Source organism: Physella acuta, unplaced genomic scaffold (assembly GCF_028476545.2).
Source record: "Physella acuta isolate Inbredline_101_S28 unplaced genomic scaffold, ASM2847654v3 ptg000760l, whole genome shotgun sequence".
In the NCBI taxonomy this organism is placed as follows: domain Eukaryota; kingdom Metazoa; phylum Mollusca; class Gastropoda; family Physidae; genus Physella; species Physella acuta.
Genome location: NW_026732278.1, coordinates 460753 through 479289, shown reverse-complemented (window position 1 = coordinate 479289; position 18537 = coordinate 460753). Strand labels below are relative to the sequence as shown.

Here is an 18537-nt window from a genome sequence, read left to right as displayed (position 1 = left end):
CACAGCCCCTCCCCCTAGCACACAACTTTCTCTCCAACCCATAGCTTCCTAGCCTACAGAGGCGCTCAGAACCATTAGCCTACCTCCTACTTTAGGTGACCACATAATATTTTGACGGTCCCATTTGTGTGACCTGCAATTTTTTTTGGGTGTACTTTATTCTTTATTAATTATGACGATTACTTTTTTATTCTAATTTACAACTTTTGGCATTAATCAACATGCCGAGGACGCCCATATTTCCCACTGCACCATTAAAAATTCACCCAAGCTCCCCAAAGCCCTCCTTTCGGTGCCTCGTACTTTTCACAAATAAACACGTGTTTACAGATGTACGCCCATGATCTATGTTAAAACATTTTTTTTACATAAGAAGAAAAAAAAATCACTGTTCGCTAACGCCCACGCACTCAACAAGGGTGGATGGGGGGGTGGACGAGGGGGTGGACGAGGGGGTGGGAGTCTGCTGCTAGTGAGATTACCACGTCACCGTGTTAGTATATTACAGGGCGTGCGGAGCGCGTGCGTCTGACCACAGGTCGGGCGGCCCACAATTCTCACCTTACTGTCGTCAGACGTCACATCGACAGTGTCTCGTCAGGTCCGTGGTGACGTGGGTAGAAGCTTCACTGCTGGTCGTGTGGGGTATGGATCAAACACTGGACTAAATGTACTGGTAAGATTCGAACTGGTTTACACCGTGTCATGTTATTTTAATTTGTATACAACAGTATTCAATTCATGGCATATTGTCTTTTAAAAGTTAGGATTCGAATTCTCAATCAACGAAATAATGACTGGCTAGCAGACAGCTGTAATAAAATGTCTGACTGGACTTGCCGCTCTAACTTTTTGCTTTAAAAAAAAGAAAGAATTTTTTTTTACTATACTTCAACTGTCTCAGCACTTAAATATTTCTCGATCACATAATAGAGTTGGTTGTCAATCAAATAATACGGGTTGTCAATAAAATAGAATGGGTTGTCAATAAAAACAGCTGGAGTTGTCAGTCAAGTAGAATGTTGTTTTTAAATTAAAATAGAAATGTTTGTCAATTTTATAAATGGGTTGTTAATAAAATAGAGTGGGTAATAAATGAAATGATTCGGGTTGTCCATGAAATGAACCGGGTTGCCATGTAACAATGCCGGCTTACAAAAGTGCTTTAAAGACGGCAACGGGCTAAGCAGAGATGAAATGTGTACGAATAGCCACCCCAGGCTAAATGGTTTTTGTCAAAAGGTAAATTTATCTTTATGTGTATCTGGCACGGGCTAGCCATGACCTTGACACGAAGGGTCAGCGCTTCTAGCACCAGGGATGACCAGTGGCCGCTTATCGCTGAGACGTACAGCAGGAGCGGTCTGGCACTGATGCCAGGAAGCTTTGGTCGAGTAAAACACTAATCATCGGTCATCGTGGTCAGTCCGCTAATTAGAGGGTAAACAACTAATCATCGGTCATAGTGGTCAGTCCGCTAATTAGAGGGTAAAACACTAATCATCGGTCATAGTGGTCAGTCCGCTAATTAGAGGGTAAAACACTAATCATCGGTCATCGTGGTCAGTCCGCTAATTAGAGGGTAAAACACTAATCATCGGTCATAGTGGTCAGTCCGCTAATTAGAGGGTAAAACACTAATCATCGGTCATTGTGGTCAGTCCGCTAATTAGAGGGTAAAACACTAATCATCGGTCATCGTGGTCAGTCCGCTAATTAGAGGGTAAAACACTAATCATCGGTCATAGTGGTCAGTCCGCTAATTAGAGGGTAAAACACTAATCATCGGTCATCGTGGTCAGTCCGCTAATTAGAGGGTAAAACACTAATCATCGGTCATAGTGGTCAGTCCGCTAATTAGAGGGTAAAACACTAATCATCGGTCATTGTGGTCAGTCCGCTAATTAGAGGGTAAACAACTAATCATCGGTCATCGTGGTCAGTCCGCTAATTAGAGGGTAAAACACTAATCATCGGTCATAGTGGTCAGTCCGCTAATTAGAGGGTAAAACACTAATCATCGGTCATAGTGGTCAGTCCGCTAATTAACGTAAAAAAAACAGTAAAACGTGGTCAGTCCACTAATTAAAGGGTAAAAATCAAATTATCGGTGGTTGTGGTCAGTCCACTAATTTAAGTGTAAAAATCTAATCATCAGTTGTCGTAATCTGTCTACTAATTACAGAATAAAAACGGGTCAAATAATTGATAACCTTTTGTCCACGTGACCCAACTGGTTACATCTTTGATAACTTTTTGTACACGTCTAGTCTAACAGTAACAATGGACACATTTTTCTCGAACACCACAGATTATTGTAATTAAAGATGTGTATTAATTATAATTAATGTCCACTAGCTTCCATCAACTCAAACCTTTTAAGTCTAACTGACAAACCGAAGTAGACTTTGGGGCATGGTGTTAAAATATCCAGGTAATTAATAAGAAAAGTGCATACACATTAGAGATAGCAGCTTAATAATACGCTTAACCACTAGCTAAAGAATGCAAGATAAATTATTATCGCTGTCTGTATTGCCCCCTTCATCGTATTAAGTTCTGTTGGAGAGCTTTTTTTTACCTCTTGTCGCCATAACAGGAGCCGTTATTGTTTTAAATGGTGGAGCTTTTTTTTAGGTCTACACCGGAAGTGCTTAATAACAAGGAAGGGGAGATAAAACCTGCAAGATGTGACATATGTACGACATTTTAATTAATTAAAGGAACGCAACTCGTACCAAAAAGAAAGCTATTTTGTTCCATGGGAGATAACTGAACTTATAAATATGTGTAGCTTTTTGCAAAGTTAATTTTATCGGAGAATTTAGATTTAGATAAGTTTAGGACGTAATTATGTAATATATATATATATATATATATATATATATATATATATATATATATATATATATATATATATATATAAACAAAATATAAACAGGCGGATCTAGGGGAGCTAACATACTAATTTGGGTGCGTTCAATGCTTTGTGATGAACGTTCAGAAACGTTGTGAAAAATGTATTTAACATTTGAAAGGAATCAGTCTACCATGAGTGCATGCTTTATTTTTGTCTTGTATTTATGTTTAGTCATGCGTGTTCACTCAATTCTATTTATGCCTCAGAGGGTCGAGTTGTTTTTTTTTAATAATTATATACCATTTTTTAGGCTATGCAGGATACCCAAAGATTAATTTTTGTTATTGATAAGCATGATGGCTTTGTGTGTTACCGATGGATGTTTACAGAAACACAAACCCACTCACTCCACCACCCCCACCCCGATTTTTGTTGCCCTCTAACACACACAAACATACACACTAACACACCTTTACAAGATTGGGTGGACCCTGGATTTGCTAAGCTTAAAGTGTCGTCTCAGTTTACAGTGATTTCATCTCATGTTTACAATGTGATTTCATTTCACGCTTTACGAACTGACTTCCTCTCACGTCTATGACACCACATCAAACTACACAGACTCGCAAGATTTCGGTTTGTATGTAACAATTATAATTAGATCTATCCATCAACTATAACTAACTGGTCTAAATTGTGTCAAAGATCAAATTTGGCTTGCTGCACTTGGCGTGTGCACTGAAATTGTGTGCCGCTGCCCTGGGCATGCGCACTAAAAGAACCGACTTGCGCGGACATTCCTAAAGAAGTAGTCACGATTGGCGTTTAATGGTGCAGAAAATGTTGTCTTGAAGTGGTCACGATTAAATTGGCGTTTATCTTGGGAGCGTAGATAACCAGCCTGCCACTGAGACAGATATTAATGGCCAGTTGACCAGCACAAGTTGGCCGGTCAGGTGACTTATAAATACCCGGCGCCTCTAGTACCAACGGTCTAGAAGCTGGTTCAGCTGGAGTACACGGCTACAGCTGGGGAAATATTTTCTGCTGTGCAAGTTCATAAGGTTAGTTCATGCATGACTTTTTAAAGTATATGTTAATACTGCATCGAGGTGCGCGTCACTACTACGGCACCGAGGTGACGTCACTACTACGGCACAGAGGTGCACGTCACTACTACGGCACCGAGGTGCGCGTCACTACTACGTCACCGAGGTGCGCGTCACTACTACGTCACCGAGGTGCGCGTCACTACTACGGCACCGAGGTGCGCGTCACTACTACGGCACCGAGGTGCGCGTCACTACTACGTCACCGAGGTGCGCGTCACTACTACGGCACCGAGGTGCGCGTCACTACTACGGCACCGAGGTGCGCGTCACTACTACGTCACCGAGGTGCGCGTCACTACTACGGCACCGAGGTGCACGTCACTACTACGGCACCGAGGTGCGCGTCACTACTACGGCACCGAGGTGCACGTCACTACGGCTCTAAAAAGTACACGTAGGAGTAGAGGCATGAAGTAACACCAAAATATGTAATTAAAAAGCTTTAGTTAGCGTGTTCTGATATTGATTTAAATTTCCATGAAATCAATTTAGTATTGTCACGTCTGCTACCAAACGTGACAATCTCCTTCTAAAACTTCCATTGTGTTGAGGATTTAAAGACGCTAGCAAAAACTGTCAAGTCATTGCTTTTAAGCAATTTTTTCTTTGCTAAAGTACATGACCAGGAAAATGGTGGTAGAAAAAATAAATCGCATACTAAAAACAATTCAACTTTCAAGGTCATTAAGCTTTTCCGAATTCCGCGTGTGGTTAATTAAAGGGCCTATATATATATATATATATATATATATATATATATATATATATATATATATATATATATATATATATATATGTATGTATATACTACATTATATATGTTACTTACAAAGTAGTGCTAGATAACATGCTACAACTGTTCTGAATTTAAATTGAAGATAACTTGGTGTTTATGATAGACTAGCGACAGTCGAGTTACCTAGTGCATGACAGCAGTTTAAATCCTATCTCACACGGAAAATTCCTTGGCCAAACAATATTATTAGGGGATTCCCCTCACGTTGGAAATGATAATTATATAGTTCTATTTACCTCACGTGATCCGTGTTTACGATTGACGAATGTGATGGCTCTATCATGTGACTAACAATCATAAACCTTGGAAAACAAGAGCTACGTTTGTCATAAAAAAATGTTTCTGTAATGTATTTAATGAGATGTATGTAATTTTAAACTAGTACCGTTAAATACCTTAATGGAAACTAAGAAGTTAACGTTACAGTATAAGATGAAGCGATACATTGTATCATACAAATCTTTCATGCAAATGTTGGCATGACCTGAAAAGCAAAAGCCTTGACCTACATAACCGCCGTAAGGGACTAAAATATATTTAATCCGTCTAAATTTACCCTGTCCCCACCTCACCCCGCTCTGCTAATTTTTCTCTAGTCAAGGTTTTTGATAAATTATCTTGGTGTATAAAGACACGGCGGTTCTTACTTTGTTTTACTGTATCTCAGTGGCGTAGCGAGGTCGGGTGTCACCCGGTGCGGCACTAAATGGTGTCACCCCCCAGAGGCGTAGCGACCCTTCCCGGGGACAAACTTTCAATTTTCGATGTGCACCCCCCTCAAACTTTCGATTTGCACCCCCCCCCCCCTCAAAAATTCGATTTGCACCCCCCCCCACCCACCCACCCCCCCTCGCTACGCCTCTGTTGTGTCTTACTGTGTCTTACTTTGTTTTATTGTTGATTCAAATAGGGGTCGTCCATAAATGACGTACCACTCGTAGGGGGAGGGGAGTCCGTAGTTTTGTGACGATGTGTGATGAGGGGGAGAGGGGGGGGGGGGGGGTGTTCAGATGGTGTGACGTCACACTTTTGCATTTTTAAAAAAAAGCAATGTTAGAAAACGAATTTTAGCCGTAATTTCGCGTTTTAGAAAACTACTTTAATAAATTGTAAGAGGAAATTATTAAAATACTCTATGACAGATTTCAAACAAGATTTTGAAAAACTATCGTATTTTAAGAAAATTCAACTGCATTTTTGTGGGGGTGGTTGTAGGCTAAGGTGTGATTGACTTATTGGGACCCTCTTTATTGAGACTCTCTGTGTGACTTATTGGGACCCACTGCGTGACTTATTGGGACCCACTGTGTGACTTATTGAGAACCACTGTGTGACTTATTGAGAACCACTGTGTGACTTATTGAGAACTACTGCGTGACTTATTGGGACCCTCTGTGTGACTTATTGAGACCTACTTTGTGAAATATTTGGACCCACTGTGTGACTTATTGGCACCCACTGTGTGACTTATTGGGACCCACTGTGTTACTTATTGGGACCCACTGTGTGACTTATTGGGACCCACTGTGTGACTTATTGAGACCCACTGTATGACTTATTGAGACCCACTGTATGACTTATTGAGACCCACTGTGTGACTTATTGAGACCCACTGTATGACTTATTGAGACCCACTGTATGACTTTTTGAGACCCACTGTGTGACTTTTTGAGACCCACTGTGTGACTTATTGAGACCCACTGTGTGACTTATTGAGACCCACTGTGTGACTTATTGAGACCCACTGTGTGACTTATTGAGACCCACTGTGTGACTTATTGAGACCCACTGTGTGACTTATTGAGACCCACTGTGTGACTTATTGAGACCCACTGTTTTACTTGATACATTGAGACCCGTCTTCTCTATGTGTGGCACGCACGCACAAGCAGTGTGACTACGTTAATCCACGTCTACGTTAATCCACGCCTATGTATCCTGTTTATTACGACGACATCACCTTTAAATAGTTAATTAATTTCATTTTCTTTTATTCGCCAGCTACGCCGGGGGCATAAGGAAAGAAAACTAAAAGCTTTATTTCCTGTTGTAAATAGCAGAATATAAAAAACCTATCCCGGAAACCATGAATGGATCTAACCAAGTATAAAAGAGGAAGATTTGAAACATCCGACGTTTTGTGGTTAACTGGCGAACATTAAGTTTGGATTTCATTCGTGGCTCAAGACATTTTATTTAGAGGTTAATAATTTTACAATTAACAGAATTCAAAGCTCCTTGGCGTCACAGCAATACAGGGTGTTCGGCGTCACAGGAGTCGCGAGTGGAGTCTGGTCTTTCCATTTGTGATAGATTGGTGTGTCATGACTTAAGTCATGTTGACTTTCTGTCTAGCACTTTTTCTTCTGGTGTGTTTTGACCTCAACACAAACATGGTTCTCTCCGCCTTCACCGGCACGAGGTCCAAACATTTCGTCATTCATCTAGAATCTTCTTCCCTGGACTCTAGGCTCGGCTCTCCTCTGGACTACAAGGTCAGCTCGCCCTCAAGACAAAAGCTGGACCTTGGCCAGTCACCTACCAACACGGTGTTGTACAGATCTCACAACAGAAGAAACACTACCAACTTCCTGTCTCAGAACATTTCTCGTCGCCTCCCCATCATGCGGGGCCGGCATTCTTGGACAAGGAAAACCGGAAGACGGTCTTTTACTTGGAGAACCGGCAAACGGTTAGCCGGCATAACACGTGATACGGGTGCTGCCAGCACTGAGCAGATCTCAGACAATCACGGTCCAGCTCTGTTAAGACATTTAGTCAAGAGGCAGACAGAGAGTATTACAGTAAGTGTCTTTAGTTCGTTTGTTAGTGATGAAAGTTGTTCTGTCAAAATCTTTGTTACTGTTACTGATTGTAAGCTTATTTAGTATGTCGGACCTTTAGTTAGTTTGTAACTGATAGGGTGTTGTTTAGGTATTGAAGTAAATGCTGTAGTCGTGAAAGGGATTTGTGGTGACGTGACGAGCTGTGTGGTGAAGTGACGTGACGAGCTGGGTTGTGACGTGACGAGCTGGGTGGTGACGTGACGTGACGAGCTGTGTGGTGACGTGACGTGACGAGCTGTGTGGTGACGTGACGTGACGAGCTGTGTGGTGATGTGACGTGACGAGCTGTGTGGTGGCGTGACGTGACGAGCTGTGTGGTGACGTGACGTGACGAACTGTGTGGTGACGTGACGTGACGAGCTGTGTGGTGACGTGACGTGACGAGCTGTGTGGTGACGTGACGTGACGAGCTGTGTGGTGACGTGACGAGCTGTGTGGTGACGTGACGAGCTGTGTGGTGACGTGACGAGCTGTGTGGTGACGTGACGTGACGAGCTGTGTGGTGATGTGACGAGCTGTGTGGTGACGTGACGTGACGAACTGTGTGGTGACGTGACGTGACGAGCTGTGTGGTGACGTGACGTGACGAGCTGTGTGGTGACGTGGCGTGACGAGCTGTGTGGTGACGTGACGTGACGAACTGTGTGATGGCGTGACGTGACGAGCTGTGTGGTGACGTGACGTGACGAGCTGTGTGGTGGCGTGACGTGACGAGCTGTGTGGTGGCGTGACGTGACGAGCTGTGTGGTGACGTGACGTGACGAGCTGTGTGGTGACGTGACGTGACGAACTGTGTGGTGACGTGACGTGACGAGCTGTGTGGTGACGTGACGTGACGAGCTGTGTGGTGACGTGACGTGACGAGCTGTGTGGTGACGTGACGTGACGAGCTGTGTGGTGATGTATACTTGATGTTGTTGCTGCTTGTAGTATAGTTTTACACGCTTTGCTTAGGAACTGTTTATTTTTTAAAAGCTACATCAACTCAATAGAAAATAATCTCTATTGAGAGATCTAGTTATGTAATATTTTGTATTAAATGTGGGTCTCTGATCTTCCGTCTAGTCCGGTTGCTGAAGATAGATCCTACAAATTAATTTTTGCTGACGTCATTATCGTACTATGTCTGCAACAAAAATACTAGAATAAATAAACCGGGAGTGATCTCCCCTAAACTTTCTCGAATATTCTTATATAAAATAACAGGGGATGGGAACTCGGGCTATAGACATGATTTTTAATCCATTTTAAATACTTAAAGTTTTAAAAATAGAATAAAATCTCGTAGACAAATTAATTGCACACCAAGTGAACGCCCAATAAAAAAGCGCATAATAGTGCGCAATATTATTAGTACTTTTAAAATTTACATTAGTTTTTTGAGAAATCGGAAGTAGCGTAAATTACTACTTCCAGTCAACGGAAATTACTCAAAATTTAACAGAAGGTAGAGGATTAGATCTTTTACTTACATGTGAAATTTCATTTATCTATCTGAAATAGTACTCAAGTTATAGGCTTTTAAAAAATTCAAAGTAGGAAAAGTACCACTTCCGGTTATCGGAAATCGCTCAAAAGTTGATACGGATCTACGATTTTGATAAAATACTTATATATGAAATTTCATCAACCTAGCTGTAACGGTACTCAAGTTATCGTGTTTACACACGGACAGACACACACACAGACAGACACACACACACACAGACATACGGACAAGATTGCAAAATTATGTTTTTCCGTATCAGTGAGGTGTAAAACGTCGAGATCTGTAAAAATCTCGATTTTTTTTTTTTTTGCACGATTACAATACTTTCTCTATACTACGTATATACGAGAAAGTAAAAAAAGTAAAGGTAAATTTGAGTGTCGGCTAACCATTATGGTTTAATGATTACAGTATCTATTTTCTGAATAGTCATTGAAAGCATTAAAATAACTCAACGTAGGAGGGGACCCGAACGAGTTAAGTCTCAAAGGTATTCGAGAGGCTCGTTATAGATGTTTAAAAATCATGCATGGCGTAGAATCTAGTTAGAACTAATATGGTTTGAAAATCCTGTCTGTTTTGTTTTTTCGGACTTTACTAAAGATTTTCACTTTCACGTGTAAAAGAGACATAAACAAAGGCATCCTGCTATTCGTTAGGCTAGCGTAAATTTTATTGTATAAACTGTAAACCAAACAAAAATTGTAGAGCTAGGTCATTTTGTTTATCTGCAAAAAACTATGATGTGGGGCTTTCATAAATCGATCACGGAGTTCATGTACAGCTTGTTTGTCTGACGAAAGTGAAAATTTCATGTGCCCTTCCCCCCACCCCAGTAGAAAAAAGTCTGGAAGAAACAGTGTTTCAGTCCCGCCCTTGAGTGATCTATCCCCCCTCCCTTTCCACTTTAGCTGTTTACACGTGGCCAGATCAATTTCTAAGTAAAACGTTCTCCCCCTCAACCCCCCCCCCCCCCCCACCCACCCCAGTCAGCTCGGATGAGTTTTGACTTGCTTGAGTGGCGCCATAAATACAAACATGGGATCGGATTCGGTTGACTTCCTTCATCTGATGCAAGACTCGCCTCGTGATTGCAACACGTGGGTGGGTGGAGTTTCCAATCAACAGATGTAAACAGTTGACTCATATCTAACGCACACTTACACACACACGCGAATCTAAAATTAAAGGGATGGAATGGTTTAATGACGTCAGCAGATTAGCGCCGTGAAATCCTCCGGCCATGTTTTTTTTGTTACACCGGATAACCCGGTGTGTCAAAAGTGGGTCGCGAGGCCGTCATACCTCACAGATTCATTCATCTACTTCCCTCTGTCGGAAGTCAGGCTTTCAACTGTCAAGTAAAAATTGTCCGTTGAAACTGTCCGGTTGAAAATGTTGTTGCTGCGCCACTGGAGTCGGATACAGCCCGGTTAATTAATTAGATTAGCCATGTGTTAGCCGGTAATATGAGATTAACCTTTAAAGAATCAGCATTTGTATAACAACATAGTTGATCAATGTTAAATAAAAACTTAAAGCCATTTCCAACAGGACGAAATGTGGCAACGTCAATATAAACGTCTGTGGTTTATTTTCAAATCAAGTAATACCTGTCAAAATTATACAACTCTGGTATTTTCTTATCACCCCCCCCCCCCTCACCACACACACACACACACACAACCAATCCAGAAAGTAAAGCAGGCTGGAATCAACGGCTTATATGGCGCATATCAGGTAGACACGCAATCAGTTTCTTCCAGGCATCTCTTCGAGAAGAAAGTCCACCGCACCCCCCCCCCAAATATCTAGGTGTCGTCGTCGTCTTCCCCCCCCTCACCCCCCCCCCCCCCCCCGAGAAAAAATTCTGGAAGAAACACTGCACGCAATTCTTAAGTGGGTTGGGGGAAATCAGGTCCAATAGTATAAGAACGAAGTATAAGAAAAAGTCTGACAATGTCCGACAACCCATTGAAATAATCCCTGTATCCGTCAAACATTCCCTCCCCTCTCAAACTTAACCACACAATGCCGTTATTTGTCAGTTATTTTCTAATTTTATTTTTTTTTCTTCTCCAGCCGGACTGTGGCTCATTGGGCAACAGATGCGCGGGCATATCTCTACGCCACTGCGTGCGCATGTGTATCAACAACGTCATGAACGTTAGGGTGTGTAAGGTGGATCGCCAAGGCACCATTGGATGTGTCGTGTTCTCTCATCACCGCTAACATAGGCTACAGATTATTTTATTTTTATTGATTGCAATCATGGGATGGCGAACATTGGTGATCAGCTGTCGCGTCAACCACTTCTCCAACCACGATGAATGCCAGTATTCACAAACAGTAGAGCAATCAAGTTCATAATTTGATTACATCTCACTTCAAGAGCCGAATGATCTCTACAAAACACACGATCTCCGTCATACTTCTTGTTTTTATCACCTATTTTATTTTACCTGTTTTAACTCATTTAAAATTAAATTTTGACTTAGCTTAAGTAACTAGCTTGTATAATGAACTTTGAGAAATCTTATGCTCAGAATTTTCGATTACAAGATGTGTATTAGGCTGACGAAGACTGTGTATATATTGACCTTAATTGTGTTTCTGTAAGTGATGTTGACACTGGCAATGGAAGCGGCATTAAATCGGGAGAGCTATTGAGACAAAAAACATTAAAATGTATAGAAATTGTGTCTAAGTAACTCAATGAAAAAATTGTTTTATTACTTTCTCGTATATACGTAGTATAGAGAAAGTATTGTAATCGTGCAAAAAAAAAAAAAAATCGAGATTTTTACAAATCTCGACGTTTTACACCTCACTGATACGGAAAAACATAATTTTGCAATCTTGTCCGTATGTCTGTGTGTGTGTGTGTCTGTCTGTCTGTCTGTCTGTCCGTGTGTAAACACGATAACTTGAGTACCGTTACAGCTAGGTTGATGAAATTTCATATATAAGTATTTTATCAAAATCGTAGATCCGTATCAACTTTTGAGCGATTTCCGATAACCGGAAGTGGTACTTTTCCTACTTTGAATTTTTTAAAAGCCTATAACTTGAGTACTATTTCAGATAGATAAATGAAATTTCACAAGTAAGTAAAAGATCTAATTCTCTACCTTCTGTTAAATTTTGAGTAATTTCCGTTGACAGGAAGTAGTAATTTACGCTACTTCCGATTTCTCAAAAAACTAATGTAAATTTTAAAAGTACTAATAATATTGCGCACTATTATACACACCTTTATTAGGCGTTCGCTTGGTGCGCAATTGTTTTTTACTGAGATTCTATTCTATTTTTAAAAGTTTTAGTATTTAAAATGGATTAAAAATCATAACTATATCCCCAGTTACCATCCCCTTGTTGTTTTATATAAGAATATTCGAGAAAGTTTAGGGGAGATCACTACCGGTTTATTTTTAATTAGAACCCTGTTTTCGGGTATATTGACAGTACTGTTTACGATTAATAATTAATATACTTTTTTACTTTCTCGTATATACGAAGTATAGAGAAAGTCTTGTAATCATGCAAAAAAAAAATCGAGATTTTTATAAATCTCGACGTTTTACACCTCACTGATACGGAAAAACATAATTTTGCAATCTTGTCCGTATGTCTGTGTGTCTGTGTGTGTGTGTCTGTCTGTCTGTCTGTCTGTCCGTGTGTAAACACGATAACTTGAGTACCGTTACAGCTAGGTTGATGTAATTTCATATATAAGTATTTTATCAAAATCGTAGATCCGTATCAACTTTTGAGCGATTTCCGATAACCGGAAGTGGTACTTTTCCTACTTTGAATTTTTTAAAAGCCTATAACTTGAGTACTATTTCAGATAGATAAATGAAATTTCACATGTAAGTAAAAGATCTAATTCTCTACCTTCTGTGAAATTTTGAGTAATTTCCGTTGACTGGAAATAGTAATTTACGCTACTTCCGATTTCTCAAAAAACTAATGTAAATTTTAATAATATTGCGCACTATTATGCGCTTTTTTTTATTTGCGTTCACTTGGTGTGCAATTAATTTGTCTAGGAGATTTTATTCTATTTTTAAAACTTTAAGTATTTAAAATGGATTAAAAATCATGTCTATAGCCCGAGTTTCCATCCCCTGTTATTTTATATAAGAATATTCGAGAAAGTTTAGGGGAGATCACTCCCGGTTTATTTTTAAATTGTCAATCATTTCAGATTTATTTTAAACTATATTGAAAAATGTTTTAAGTCAAAAAGGTTTTATTCGTATATGCCGTGTCTAATCTTAAGTTTTTAGCAGAGTTGTGTTTGGTAGTCCTAATCAAGTGTAACCAAGTTATATCTCACATTTGATTAGCTATAGTGGGCTGCTCGTGAATTTTGCCTGTTATGCTCGTGAATTTTGCTGACAAAGACGTATTTTATTTTGTGCCCCAACAGTTACACAGACATGAACTGCAGTAAGAGAGGGAGATAACTCCTATTATAGCTATCAAATTGTAACGTTCTAAGGAGACTAAATACTTTAAACACATTGTAATTTATGTGTGCCCGTGTGCCCGTTTGCGTGCCTGCCTGCGTGTTTGACTAGTTGTTTTTTTTAAATTGTGTTTTCGATATATTTATGAGTTTCAACTGTCGTTTCATATGTCTTGTCCGTGTATATATTTCTGGGTATACCAAAACTGACATTGTCTCATATTTTCCCACGTTTTCTTTAACTTGCTTTCTCTGTTTGTCTTTCCAATCAAATCTTGCGATCGAAATTTCTGGCACTTCCCAGTTAGCTAGCGCGCTGAAATTTTCAGGGAAGCTTTCTTTTGGATGACCATTGAATATTCAATTGTTATTATTACTAAATTGATCAATGGAAACATTTTATTGAGCATTTTAGACCGCTATATAATCTATATATATAATTATCCTCTGCTAGCCATTAGAAAAAAAACCAGCGACGCGTACCTCGCGCGCAGTGAAGCGAACGATCACATGTCGCCACAGGCTTAGGGGCAGAGAATTTAGCTTGAACCAAGTTTAAACTTACAGGAGGTAGGCCAGTTTGGGGGAGACGATATGGTCGAGTGGTTGGGCACACGATTGCTATCCCACTCGACACGGGTTCAAATCTATGTGTTCTAGTCAGTAACGTATTCAAACAACGTGTTTTTTACGAGTTGTCTTTTTACGAGTTGTCTTTTTACGAGTTGTCTTTTTACGAGTTGTCTTCGTTTACCCAAAAAAAGTGAAAAGATAAAATCGATAGCAAGATTTTAATGCAAACAAACAGACAAAGACTAAAAAGTAGAAAATAATAATCATTAAAAAAGTTTTAAAAAACCCACGTTTTCTGATTGAACTAAAAAGTAGAAAATAAATGCTATAGGCCCTACATCACAATAATGCAAGCGATCACTCTACTATAAGCGAGCAAAAACGTGGGGCGCCGTGATTTTCTTACAGTTTCTAATACTGTTGACTCTCTACAAGCTCCCTAATAAAAGTCAATAGTATTATCTAATCAATAGTAATATAACTTTTACTTCGGCGACCCACGTTTTTGATCGCTTATAGTAGAGTGATCGCTTGCATTATTGTGATGTAGGGCCTATAGCATTTATTTTCTACTTTTTAGTTCAATCAGAAAACGTGGGTTTTTTAAAACTTTTTTAATGATTATTATGTATTATTGTGGGAGGTTAGCCTTTAATGCCCGGAAAGAAGCATCTTCTATTTATGTAATAGTTCTAACAGTCACAAATTTATTTTAAAATCAGTCTTTCAAGGGTTTTGCCCCTTACTAGACATATTACCGTGGCTTATGCTTCTTAATAGTCATGAAAACACTGTCAAATGAAACAATTTTTTAAATTTTAATTTATAAAAATATAATAAATTTTAATAGTTTGTTGGACTGGAGCCGTTTTTTTTTTAAATTCCATTTTTTAAACTTTAATAATTTGACAATAAAATGACACTAGTGTTTTAAAATGTACCCATGTTCTGATTCCTTTGATGTAAATGTATTAGTGTATCTTGTGAGGTGTTCACCAAATGAAATAAAACTTAATGGTACAAACTTATTTTTATTGCACATATTGAATACAATGTTAAAACATCTTTTGTTTTATCTACTATAATAATTATGGATTTTGGGTTTAACTTAATAAGCTTCTGTGCTGGTATCTTTAAAGCAAGTTCAATTAAATAGTTGTGTTTAAGCAAGCGGAGTTCATTTGTTCCAGTTAGAACATGTTTGTTTGAATGATCTTCATTGATCAGGTCAGCTGTTGCCCATCTATCCGTGCCACGCAAGTTGGCGTGTCGGCTAGAATGTGCCTTACCCTCATCATAGACCAATCTTGTGGACCAGTCTAGTAGACCAGTCCAGTATCCAGTCCACTAGACCACTCCACTAGACCAATGTAGTACTAATTACTAATCATCAATGATGATTACATCATGCTTTGAACTGGAACAGGTATTTGCCCGAATTCTTGAAGCCCTACAGAACAAAGAACGACAGTTTATTTAGTTCTGATATTAGTTTTAAGATAAACCAAGATTTTCTTAAAAATGCAAGCACACTGCTGAAGCAAATGCCAGTTTGTAACAGTGGAGTAACATTGCTTACAATGGTTACAACACAAAGTACAGACAGTGGTCGAAACAACTCAAATTAAATATGGGATGAAATGATTGTTTGGGTTTAGGCTGACTCTTACAGAACAGTAGTAAATTGTCATTAAAGTAGTACAAACTTTGAGGAATGTACGACTGTAAAATAGTGAATAGATCTATGTATATCCTAACACCTAGAATATCTGAATATACTTCCTAAGTTTTTTTACCATAAAAGTATCTAAATAAAGATTTCACTATCTTAATAATTGTCCCAAGTTCTAGTGATAATTAGACCTTGTTTAAAACTGTAAAATCATGACGTACGTCCTCAAATTTTCATACTCAAAGTTTAAAGCCAGGTCTAACAACATACCATGAAGTGACGTCATCCAACATGGAAGGAATGAGGAAGACATTGGAAGAATGTGATCTGTTTTCTATTAACTTGACGTCATCTGTCAAGGCAATGCGCTTTGTACAGAGGGGGATTTAAAACTCCGTAAGCCGAACAGATAAATAAAGGTACATTAGGTAGGGGAAGTGGCGCTATATTCGCGTTAAACATAGGAAACTAAAGTCCATTAATATCACAAATAGGGGCGGGTGGTGGCGACCCCTACGGGTGAAACCATTCAGGGGGTGACACAAAAAAAAAATGTTAATTTAAATGAGAAGTCCTATTTCCAGCAACTTTAATTAATATTTTAAAGTTATAAATCTAAAACATCATTAGGCACAGTGTGACAGCATCAGGGTGGGGATTATACCAAGATGACTAGTTTTAATATAGAATACGTATAGAAGTTGTAGGGGGGGGGGGGGGGGGTCAGCACCTTGTATCACTCGACATAATGACGCCATTGTTTAACATTCCGATGTGATGTAGAGTTACAGTTTCTGACATTAGGGCTCCAGATAAAATAGTGTAAACCAATATTCCAGACAAACAGTGAAACAGGTCATACAATAAGGGTCTTCAAACATCGATGAGGCTCCTGTCTTATTGAATTGGTACCATGAAAGTTTGACACTATTACTTGTAGTATTAATGTATAAAGTATTATTAATTTTTAATCTAAACTTAAGTCGGTGCTTATTATACAGTAAATAGTAATAAAACAGGTAGTATTAGTTACCTCACAAGTTAAAGACAGTCAAAAAATGTGTTACTGTTTGTCTTTATTTGTCTAATCTGTAATCACACTGTTGTGTGCTGACGAAGACCTTGGGTCGAAACGTCCATAGTACTTGTAACTGTCTTTAACTTGTGAGGTAACTAATACTACCTGTTTTATTACTAATTACATTAACCTCACTGCAGCTACCATTTGTTTTTTTTATACAGTAAATGAAATCTATTCTGCCTCATTATTTTTTTACACCTTAGCACTATCTTTATGCAGCGAATGTCCAGGTGCAGGTACAGTATATAATAATAGGCTATGTTACGATTGTTGTAACAACAAGAACACTGGTATATATTAATTAGTAGGCCAAAACTAGCGATTGATGTTGCGGCCGATTAGACTGCAAACTGTCACTTTTAGTTAAGGCATTGTAGGATTAGACGCTTCAAGTATCGGCTGCTAATGAAAGCGGGTGGTACCAGCCTCTGATAAGAAAAACAGGCGCATATATATATATATATATATATATATATATATATATATATATATATATATATATATATATATATATATATGTAGAAAGATATTAGAGCATACTTTAAACTGAATTCAGTACAAGGCTGTAAAAGCCTTCACCTCTGCCTAGCATATAAATTAGTGTATCCTTGACTTTGCGAATTCCTTTTTGCCGTTTCCTTATCTCCTACCGTACACAGATGTTTCATGGAATTAACAGCAGTAAAACGCGTGTATTTGCTAGACGCTTTTAACACAAATGTTTTGCTCGTTCTGAAGTTCGCATAATTTACAAAACCTTATATGACAGAAAAGAATTTCGAAAAAAAAAAGTCAACTCCATGTGAAATACGTTTTTATTTTCACGTCCATTTTAAAACTTTATATTAACGGTATTTTAATAAATGTTTTAATAGTTTAATGTTTGTATATTAATTAGTATTATTTAAATCTATAAACACTTCACCTTTTGTATGTATTGATTTTGTCAAAACTCATGTTGCTGAAAACCCGCCTTAGTCCTCTTTACTCCATGTGGAGCAAATGGCCTCAACCATTATCTTCCACTTTGTCCGCTCCCCGGCTGTGTGTTTTGCAGTTTCCTATGATATCCTCCCCCTTCATGTATGATTTAGGCGCCCTATCTTGTGCCTCCCCAGCGGCTTCCACTCACATGTCGCATTTGTCTCAGTGTAACACAGCGGGTGCCCGACCCAGCGCCACTTCCCCCTTGTGGTCAGCGCTGCCATAGACTCCTGCTTTGTCTAGCTCCACAGATCTGTGCACGGGTATTTGTTTTTATTTTGTCCGACAATCTCGATCCCAGGATCTTTCGGGGAGTTTTCAAACCTATTAGCGGTAGTGTTAATTTTTTTTTTGCTATGGTAAAATTTGGTGACTTAAGTTGGCACAAGGGGGTGGGGTTCGATCAATGGATAGAGACAGACAGACAGACAGACAGACAGACAGACAGACAGACAGACAGACAGACAGACAGACAGACAGACAGACAGACAGACAGACAGACAGACAGACAGACAGACAGACAGACAGACAGACAGACAGACAGACAGGCAGGCAGGCAGGCAGGCAGACAGACAGACAGACAGACAGACAGACAGACAGACAGATAAATGCCTATATTAAGCCTATACAGGAGGTGGGGGAAGGTTAAT

At 39.2% G+C, this 18537-nt stretch overlaps 1 protein-coding gene across 3 annotated transcripts; it reads left to right on the top strand.

Annotated features, from left to right (window-relative positions):
- The first annotated feature begins 610 nt into the window (after positions 1-610).
- On the top strand, positions 611-11782 carry LOC131950388 (uncharacterized). 3 transcript variants are annotated; one of them, XM_059312498.1, is made up of 3 exons: positions 611-676; positions 6770-7572; positions 11186-11782. In XM_059312498.1, the coding sequence occupies exons 2-3, from the start codon at positions 7105-7107 to the stop codon at positions 11333-11335; spliced, it is 618 nt and encodes a 205-aa protein (XP_059168481.1). In that variant the 5' UTR covers positions 611-676; positions 6770-7104; the 3' UTR covers positions 11336-11782. The 3 variants fall into 3 exon arrangements, with proteins under 3 accessions (XP_059168481.1, XP_059168480.1, XP_059168479.1); XM_059312497.1 differs by lacking the exon at positions 611-676 and adding an exon at positions 3435-3500; XM_059312496.1 differs by lacking the exon at positions 611-676 and adding an exon at positions 3518-3924.
- Positions 11783-18537: the final 6755 nt, after the last annotated feature.